General features: G+C 44.5%; 1 protein-coding gene across 5 annotated transcripts; it reads left to right on the top strand.

Moving 5' to 3' along the window:
• The first annotated feature begins 498 nt into the window (after positions 1-498).
• Positions 499-8710, top strand: LOC115597438 (protein ELYS-like). 5 transcript variants are annotated; one of them, XM_030443324.1, is made up of 20 exons: positions 499-590; positions 748-909; positions 999-1088; positions 1173-1316; positions 1410-1568; positions 1662-1743; positions 1853-2042; positions 2169-2312; positions 3425-3615; positions 3776-3911; positions 4006-4060; positions 4145-4286; positions 4368-4539; positions 4629-4962; positions 5048-5150; positions 5255-5331; positions 5411-5556; positions 5657-6098; positions 6783-6889; positions 8210-8710. In XM_030443324.1, exons 2-20 carry the CDS (start codon positions 822-824, stop codon positions 8318-8320), a joined length of 2913 nt encoding a protein of 970 aa, XP_030299184.1. In that variant the 5' UTR covers positions 499-590; positions 748-821; the 3' UTR covers positions 8321-8710. The 5 variants fall into 5 exon arrangements, with proteins under 5 accessions (XP_030299184.1, XP_030299186.1, XP_030299185.1 ...); XM_030443326.1 differs by having other exon boundaries at positions 4626-4962; positions 5867-6098; XM_030443325.1 differs by having other exon boundaries at positions 4626-4962; positions 5681-6098.
• The last annotated feature ends 1651 nt before the right edge of the window (positions 8711-10361 follow it).

Here is a 10361-nt window from a genome sequence, read left to right as displayed (position 1 = left end):
TTACTTTTAATGTCTAGAGTGATGACAATTAACCGATCAGTTGCTTTGGTGTCAATTATAACCTTAATGGCAACTATTTTGATACTGGATTTATAAGTTTGAGTAATTATTTAAAAAAATGTTCTAGCTTCTTAAATGTGGATATTTTCCTGTGTCTTTACTCCTTTATAACTTGATACCTTTAGGTTGTGGACAAAACAACACATTTGAGGACTTCATCATCTTGGGCTTTCGGAAACACTGATCGATATTTTTCATCGTTTAGAAACCAAACAACCAAATGACTAATCGAGAAAACAGCTGTCAAATGAATCAACAGTGGAAATAATCTTTAAATGCAACTCTAGTGATGTAAACAAAACGTACACACGCGTGCGCTCACAGGCACGCTGCAACTCAGCCAATGAAATGTTAACTGAGAGTGAGATTAGTGGATTAACATGTACCAAAGTAGCTTGTGTAAGAAGAGAGTGTTACTGTAGCCACCGGTCCAGTCAACAAATCCCCGGGGCAGACAGAGCACACAACGCTCACCACTGCACACACGGACAGTTTAACGGAGCTGCTGGACAACTGAACCACGTCTCCAAGTAAGTTCAGTGTAAAATCTTTCCAGTTTTCTCTGTGGAGGCTCTGAAAATAACAACAGATACCACATTCATGCCTTAATCTGTGCTAAACGTGTGTGTGCTTATGGTTGTATCACATTAAGTAATAACCATTTGTTTCCTCTGCTGTAATGAATAGGCATCACTTTTTTTTACCCCATCATGTGAACTCCCCTGTCTCTGTGTGGACCCTGGGGTCAGAGGGCAGTCGTGATGGATACACAGCACCAGTGGTCCGAGGCGTTGGCCAACAACAACGTGAGAGCCATCATCCGCTGGCTACGGAAGCTCACAGCTGAAGGTACATGACGAAAGCATTCCACTTACATAAAGGTAGCAGCAGAAGTAGTTCTGTTCTGTTCGATTCGTTAACTTTCACCTCTGCTGTAGGTGAAGCAGATGTGGAGGAAATCCCACTGACCTTCAGCTGCTGGGTCCAGAGGACATCAGAGTTTGCTAAAAAGGAGTTATTAACATTATGTGAGTAAGAACATGTTCCTTCATCACGTTTGAATGTTTGGATTTCATAGCACACACTCAGGATCTCTCTATGTCTTCCTACAGGTTTCAGCCGCTGCCAGGGCCTGTGGATGTTTCTGGACCGGAGCTCTTTCACCAGAGTGCACATGCTGCTCCAGAGACTGAGGAACCTGCTCACCCTGGCCCAGTGGTCGAGAAGGCAGCTCAGCTCGGCCCACCTCTGGCACGGTAGAACACGTTCAGCATGCAGCACGGCTGATGATTTTGACAGTAATTAACCTCTTGACGTGAATTTACCAGAGTTATAATGTTTCTATTCAGGCATGGGGGTGCCATGTGTGGTGTGCGGGGATACACTCAGCTCCTCAGATGTCGGACGTGGATGCTGGAACCGGGAGCACAGGGCTCTGAAGCAACACATTTGGCTGGGACAGCTTGTTCAGTGGTGGGGCATCATGGGGCTTCTGCCCAAGCAGCCTGGTACGGATTTGATCACACAAATCACAATACATTGACGCAATGAACTGTTATGACATCTCTAAAAGTCTCCCTGTTCTCTGCTGGTGCTGTCAGAGGCTCACGAGGTGAAGCGCATCTCCCAGATGTGGAAAGAAATGGGTCAAGGCCATCGGAAGGCTTGTCTCGAGACACCCGGGTAACTCGGATGGTTTGACTCCAAGAAAGAATTCTGAGTCATTTTTCACAAATTTCCCCCCCATTTCAGATTATCACCTCTGATTTTGTACTTTCTTACGTTTGAATAGATGGGAGGAGGGAGTCACGGAAAGATTCAGCTCTTTGATACAGGGGATGGTGACTCAGTTGGACAGACAACATGGATGCTTTTCGACTTCTGAAGACTGCACAGACCAGTGCTATCCGCCTCCTAACCTCCAGTCCCTGCTGAAGCTCGTGCTGGTGCCTCATATTGACAACATGTCAGTCCAAGCGCTTGTATCTTTTCAAAAACATCAACCAAGTCTTCTGTGGATCATACTGTACAGCCCTTTTTTTTTTTTTTTACCTCTGCTGTGCTCTATGATTCATTGTTATGTAGTTCTTAACCTTAATATATCACAGCTCATGTACTTTGTTCTGGACATGGCAAACTTCCTGCAGTGCAAAGATGACCTCCTTCAATCATTCTGCCATGCCTTCACCATTCCTTCGAGCTTTTCCCAACAAATCAGGGCCTTCTGGATGCTCGATCACGGACACATCAAGGTATATAACCTAGAGGCAAAATTGATTTCATGCATCAGCGGGTCATTCTGAAGTCTTTTTAAATGAGCATATGCGGGCTGACTGTGATTGCGAGTGCGAATCAAAGGCCAGTTAACCATCCCGTTGATTACATTAGCGTCCTCGTTTCAGCAGCCATAACAGTCTGCAGGTGACACTAATGGGCCACTTGAGTAGCGCATATGATTAATGTAATAACGCTCCACTGTGCCACTCATTAGTGATGAAATTACAGTGTGCCTCTCATTTGGCAGAGGAGATGCTTTCATTGGTGTCAAGGAAGTCGGCAGTTTATTTCTTCACAACAACAAGTAGGAGAGATGTTACTGATTCTGTTTCATGAAGAAAAACCTCGTCATGCTGCTTCATCATACATGGTTTATGAGACAACAGGCCCCTTCGGCACTGACATGTGGCCTCCCAACCCTCCTTTATAGGAGCACACACAGAGAAAAAGAGACTCAGTGTCTCTTTGTAGTTGTTTTGTGTCTTGTTGTAGTTGTCTTATGTCACTGTTGTAGTTGGTTTGTGTCTTTTTGTCTATGTCAAGGTTGCAATTTTGTGTCTCTTTGTGCTAGTTGTCTGCATCTATGTAGTTGTTTCATGTCTACTTGTGGTAGTTGCATGTCCCTTTGTAGTTGTTTTGTGTCTCTTTGTTGTTGTTTTATATTACTGTTGTAATTGTGCATCTCTTTGTGGTAGTTATATGTCCCTTTGTAATTGTTTTTTTCTCTCTGTGTAGTTGTTTTGTGTCTCTTTGTAGTAATTGTGTGCAGCTTTGATGTTTCGGTGCTATGATGCACTCTAAAACCTGGTGGGAAATTCTCACATAAAATATTGTTATGTATAAAGTCATGTAGAAAGGTTAGTTATGGGTCTATAGTTGGCTAAAACCTCTGGATAAAGTGTAAGCTTTTTAGGAGGATGTTTAATATCAGCTAGTTTGGAGGGACTGTGGTGCACAACCTCTTAATAGGATCAAGGATGTTGATCAATGACTGTATGACTGACAGTCACTTAAAACGATGCTGTGGTTGAGGGGCCCCTGACACCTTGTCATTCATGTGCTTAATGTCATGTTACATGTTATCCAGGCTTCCATGGAGCTGTTACTGAGCCCCAGGGCTGCTGTTCCCCGGCTCTCCTGGCAGCACGGCTGCATCGTCCACTGTCTGCTAACAAGGAAGCAGCCTCAGCTGGCGTTGAGGTACCTCCACTGGACCAAGCCTGCAATAGAAAGTGCTGAGAATGCTAAGCTCTTTGCAGAAGTGCTACTTCAAAACAAGTATGTTATGAAAAACTAATCCGTGCTAATTTAATTTGATCATCTCAGACAGGGGTTCTCAAAGTTTTTATGACCGAAGATGCACTTTGAAAACTCTTGAGCTAAGACTATTTACATTTGAGTTATTGTCATATTGTGTGTTACTGACAATGTCTATTAGTTGCGTCTCCGAAGCCTGGACGCTGTTGAAGAGAGGCCACACAGAAAGTGACGACACGGTCATGTACTTCCTCAACGCTTGTGATAGAGTCGGTCTGTGTGCAGAGGCTCTAAAGTACATCCCTGCAGGATACCATGTGGGTGAATGTCTTGTAATACAGCAATTAAGTGTATGTACCAGAGAGACTGAGCCCTGAAATTATATTTTTTTACCCTAAAAATCTCTATTAGGGTGAAGGAGAGAATGTAAATGGTATTGAGACTACAGGATCATTGTTCAAGGGAGGTAAGGCTGGTTATGAATGGAATATTTAATGGTATCAGGGCAGAATAAAGTGCAGTGTTTAACCATGACATTTCCTTTTATAAGACAAGTCAGCAGTAAGGCCACCCTGCCCGCTGTCTGCTGACCTGTATCGGGCTCAGAAAGTGAACACAGTGTCCCCAGAGGAGCTCGTCCGACTGGTCAGAAATGCTGTGCTGGAAATGAGAAAGCCACCTCCCAAAATGAGGTACTGAGGTTGGATTATACTAAAATGTATGTAGTGACCCAGAGATCTCAGCTCATCCCTTCTCCACGCTCTTCCTTCCAGTGAGGTGGTGTGGCCTGAGCACACAGGGAGAAAATGGAACTGCAGAGAGATGTTTCTGTCAACCCAGGCTCTGCGTCATCTCACGCCAAGCCCCTCACCAATGGACTTGATGGAGGAAACAGAGCCAACAGCACATACAGATGAGCCACAAGAGGGACAGCCTGTTCAAAATGTAAAATTTTGAATGTGCCTGCTAAAAGAATATTCTTTTTTTTAGAACATGTGACTGTGAAACAATGCCCTTTGTTTGTATCCCAGCAGCAACCCAACTCAGCAGAGCAGATCTCTTCTTCTGAGGATCTGAACACTGAGTCCGTCTGCTCCTTCAACTCAGCCTCTTCCCTGCCTCTGTTGAGACGGCAACGTTGTCATATTTATGAGAGTACCTTGACTCTGCAGAGAATCTCCTCTCTGCTCAACGATGAAGAAAATCAAAGCAGAGGAGACGAGGAAGAAGACAGCAGAACCCCCTCACCGTTCCACGCCTTGCCAGATTGCCCTGAGTTGATGCTGACACTAGATGGCGCCACAGACCCCATTTTCCTCAGCAACTTGGACAAAGATGCTTTGGTCGGGCTGGTGCTTTCTGCGGAGGGTAAGCTTTGTGCTGGATATAAAATCTGCATTATTCACATTAAGATGCGCTCAAAAGATTAAGAGAAACTTTGGCTGATTTCTAGATGGAGAAGACGTGGAGACAGATGTTTTCGCAAGCAAGGACTTCCTCAGTGTTGATGCCTTTCCAGGACCTTCCATTGATGAAACCTTTTTTTTAAATAAGAGGTCAGAGGTCATCTTATCTCACTCACTTCACACCTCCAAGTAAATTAAAAGTGACATTTGCTTCCTATGGTTCGGTTTCTAAAGGAGTCTTCATTACTCCACAGTACTGAGAACAACCAATCAGTACCTGATCTCTGTGAGCCCGAGTTTGAGAGTCACAGCTTCCCCTCGCCTGACGATGGTGTGTTGGTACAAAATTATCCATCTGAAATGTGCTTCACTCTCAATGTTCACATCACTTCACATACTGTTATTTGCAGGGAAAATGGCCTGGAGTAAAGAAGAAGTGTCAGGGGAAACCAAGAAAACTGACCAAGAGAACCATTCGGATCGCATCCGGTATGAGATTTACGATGTCAGTGAGGCTGCCACATTTGACTGTCTCCTGCAGGAAGAGCTTCTTCGGGTAAGCAGTATCTCCATCCACCTGAAAAAGTACATATTGTAGGTTGACTAGCATCTATGTTTTAAAAATGGGGTTCTTCATGTGCTTTTTACGTGCCAAGAAAACATGTGAGAATCACCAGCAGGAGGACCCACCGGGATGCTTCGGTCAAAGCCTCTCCTGCGCCACATCTGAAACCACTCAGGACCCTCAGCAGAACCTTCTTCCATCAGAGGATGCTGCAGCCTGCAGCTCAAGGTCATCGGCAGGGACGAGTCAGTGGGACGTCTCCCTCTTCCCCCCAGTGTGCAGCTCTGTTTGCCCCACACAGTTCCAGCAGATTTCTGGTAGCTTTCTGACCTCCAGCACAACCTACAACATCAAAACCACCTCTGCTCCCTCGGACACCACCAATGAGAAGGATGAGCCCTGTCTCCAGAGAACCTCAGCCGGCTGGCTCGATCATTGCGAAGCATGCAGCTGGTGGAAACAGGACCTGGAAACCTGTGGCGCTTCCAGTGGCCTTCTGTCTACTACAGATGCAGGAGCAGCAAATACATCTGGTGAATAATTTTCAGGTCTTTCGTTGTCTTTGCAAATGAACTATTCCCTCTTTATAAAATTACACACAAACACATGCAACCACATGCTGTACAGTGGTCAGGGGGGATAATCAAATACGTGTGACATTTAGTGCTCCCAAAACATTGCAAATGGTCATTTGCACTTGCTAATTGAAAAACCTGATTTATGCCAGTGCTAGCTGAATAATTTATGTGTGTGTGTGTGTTTGGCCAAACATAATTGTTTGTCAGAGGTGCTGCTGTCCACCGCAGGGAGCAGGAAACAGGTAAATGCACCAAAGGCAGGGGGTCTCTGCTGCAGGGAGAGGAAGTGAAGTGTCAGAGATTGGTTCCCTTAACCTTGCTGCGGCAGTCAGTCATCCATAAAACAACCCCCTCCCTCTCCCCCTCCCTCCCCAACGCTTTCAGTAGGGGGTATACTGTCTACCACTGCAAGCACACCTCTCTCCATCTGCTGGGTTGTGCTGATCACAGCTGGGCCTCAGGGATCTACGGCCTATTGCCCCACGCTGATGCCCCAACCTTGTCACTGGGACAAGGGTTAAAGACACAACAATGGAGCAGTGTTGCATATAATTAAAAGAAGATTGTCAGATTTTGCCCGGCAAGGGATGATTAAAACTCATAAGATGATGTTTTGGTTCTGTTTGTGTTCATTCACAGATAATAAGAAGTCTTCACTCGTACTGAGCCAACCTCCCTCCTACAGTCTGGTCAACTTCATGGATTTCACAGCGAAGCAAAAAGGAGACAACAGAGATGGCAAACAGGTACACTGAAGCTGTGTGTATTCACTTTAAGGAGTCCGATCAGTAGGGGTCACTATTGTTCCAGTGAAGAAGCTTGACAAGCGTCTCCGTTTTGGATGATCTCATCTCTGGTCCCAGAGGGTTTTGCTTCATCAGAACCCAGCAGGTGCCCTCTTCACTACCCTTCATCCCCCTCTCGCTCCTGTCCTCCAGCATAAACACTGTTGCTTTTGAGATCTCCGCCTACAATGATGTCATTTTAGAAATATGAAGGCAGTGTTTCAGGGGATTTTGTATCCAGATGCACAGATTGTAGCTGTTATTTATTTGTCAAAAATCCACTCCCTGCTCTGATGTGGTCATGTTTTTACATGACATAATTTTACTACTTTGTTGTTCATCGACCCGAATGCTAACACTGCTAAGCACTGTAAAATGGTTCCACGGATATGACCAGGTAATTGTTTTACTGAGGTTTCATTGGATAATTGTTTAATTGGGATGCGGTCAGCTAATTATTTTGTTCAGAACTGGGGACCATATGGAGCTTGGCAGGTGAAACATAATTAGGCCATGTTAATTTATGATGATTATACTTTGGGCCCGAGCAGCCTATACTGTACAAACCGCATGTGTCTATCAAGGCCAATCTATTTTGGTTGTACAGTGCGTGCTTGTAGTCAATGCATCACATTCATTAAGTTGCAGTCTCAGTGGAGTGCCTGCTTCCAGGGGGTTGTTTGGAAAGAAATGCTGTTAGTGTTATCTAATTGTTCATCAGGCCAGAAATGATGCTGCATAGGATTTGCTTAATAGAGAAATATTAATGGCTAACTTAATAACAAACGCTTAATGGCTGATCGGTCTATTTAATGCCAGAGTGGCTAGAGATAAGAAAATCAGGATATTAAGCACAGTTATTAGTGCAAACTATACATTTTGATCTCGTCCCATGTGACCTCACGCATGATTGTTTATGATGATAACTATGGCACAGTTATGGATGAGGGGCTGAAAACAAAGTCATCAATCAAGAGATCATGCCCGCTTAAAAAAAAGATATCACAAAATGAAATATTATCGACTTTGCTGTCTTTATGAAAATGCCAATATTTGCAGAGAGAGAGGCGGCGAGTCGCAGTGATGTCGCATGTTGAAACATCCAAGATTCAAGGCTAGACAAACGGCCTCTATTAGGGGCATTTAATCAGTGCTCCCAGTCTCCTGTGCCCCCCTGGGGAAAGATTAATGGGTACAGGATATTTCATCAGGCCCTCCACATCACTGCCCAGAATATGAGGCTATAATTGTGTCTGTTTTTGCTGTTGGTTTGTGTTACAGGCAAACAAAGAGGAGTCCGCAGGTTGGAGTAGTTTTGGGAGGGGTTCACAAGGTGCCATAAGAAGTGGGAGGACAGGATCGAGGAAAGGAAAACGAGTGAAGAAAGCCTGAGGAATCTAGCACATCCAGGACTAAGCTGAATGGGAAATATGATGCATCTTCCTTTTTATTCAGAATATCATTTTGAATCCAAATCCTAAAGCAGTAATATTAGGATCCATTCACGCCCGATCATGCCACAGGTTTGATCATCACCACATGGACTTTTCACCTTGACGCGATCCGTCTCCCCCTCCTCATCAGTCACCTGGTCGGATTGTTCCGACAGCTGCTGCCTCGACCAGCAGCCTCTCCCAATCAGTGCTATTGTCCTGCCACGCCCTTTTTCTTCCACTGTACCACCATGTGTCAGAAACACTCAGACAGTAATGAATTTCTCAGGAATTATTGATAGACATAAATTATTGAGTATTTTTCTAATTAAACCTCTGGTAAAAAAAAAAAAAAAAATCGCTTCTATCGTCATGTGCTTTTATTATCTGGTCAACATCACGAGGATGCACGGTGGTCCACTTGGGGCTTATAAATGAGCTCTGTTTGAAATGCAGTGATGGTGTCCTTGAAAATGATTCTCCACTTTAGATTCTTCAATGTTTTTTTTTCTCCTCTTGAAAAAAAAAGGATGTTTGCTTTGCTGCCATTGCATCTCATGAAAAATGGATGACCTCCCAATGCTTTCTGCTGCCCATCGCTCCCTATATTTGCACTGAGCCCAGGGACTGCATTTGAGTTAGCATCTTCCTCCGTCCCTCCCTCCGAGGCTTGTTCTGGGGGTGAATAACTTAACACATATTTCAGCTTGACACACTTCTGCTCAGGGTCTCCCCTGGGTGCCCAGTTCACGAGCCCACACATGCTGTATTATTTAAAAGTGGGGTTTGGAGTTCTCTGTGTGTAATCTCCTCCATGTGTAAGGGGGGGATGTCTTATGGAGTTGTTGTGACCTTGCAGGTGTGGCAGCACCTCTGAGGCCTTTTTGCTGTTCTGTACTTTGAAATTTCTATTAGAAAAATGGAGGAAATGCTGTTTCACAAGCAGTAGAATAATGTATTGCAGCAAAAAGAACGATTCGTTACAGAAAATAGTAATCTGGACTATTTGTCACACACGCATAAGAGTAAAGATCTGCCAGGTCCAGGAAAGCACAAGACGCATGGAACATATGTAACAATATCGAATGATCGAATGAAATCCACTCTCAGGCCAGGACCACACACACACACTTCGGCACACATACAATAACTCAAGCTAATCCGAGGGATGATAACGTCATGGAAATCAGAGCGCTGTGCCGCAGCAAAATGACACATAAATCATGTGCAAGGGAGAGCGTGCAAAACACTGCAGTTTGTATGATGGGTACAAATAGCCGTCTGATGTCTGGAAAGCTCTTGCATAAATACTTGTCTGTGTGTTGCATGGAACATATGTCTGGAAACTGCAGTAGGATTCCTATGTCCTGACACAAAATGCCTCAATGCCAGCCCCTAAAGGAGCTGCTCCCTTTGCTGTTTCACTTTTGCCACCTGAAAGTGCAGCTTCTCTACATCTTACCGTATCTGAAGCAAAAACCTTTCTTATACAATTCACCAAATGTCTTTTCATCCTAACACTCTGCATCATCCTACATCTGTAGGCTGTACATCAAGGCAGTGATCAGCCTTCAGTCATGAAACAGAGGGGTCTGACTGTGCAGCTATGTCGCCCACTGGAGGGCACTGTGAGCGGCACTGAGGCTGAGGGAGGTTGAAAGACACCTCGGCCAGCTCACCAGATGGGCTCAGTGAAGCATGTCAGATGGCTGTGACAGCTACCTGCCCTTCCTTAAGGACTGTCACCATGTATAAACAAACCATTACTCTAATTTGTGAGTGCACTGCCTTATGTGTGTGTGTACCAAATGTGTGTGTACAAGGGCATGATTGCATTGAGTCCACTGAATGAACACGCTATAATAGGAGAGTTGCACACTATCATAAGTAAACACTAATCTCCTTTTGGATGTTTATCAGGTAATTACATGAATCGCTCTGCAGCCTAAATTTATATTCTAGAGGAGATAATAATGTTTCCAAAAATAGAAAATATATCA

This window comes from Sparus aurata, chromosome 16 (assembly GCF_900880675.1).
Source record: "Sparus aurata chromosome 16, fSpaAur1.1, whole genome shotgun sequence".
Classification (NCBI taxonomy): Eukaryota; Metazoa; Chordata; class Actinopteri; order Spariformes; family Sparidae; genus Sparus; species Sparus aurata.
The sequence above is the reverse complement of the archived record's forward strand: the minus strand, read 5'-3'. Positions and strand labels throughout refer to the sequence as shown.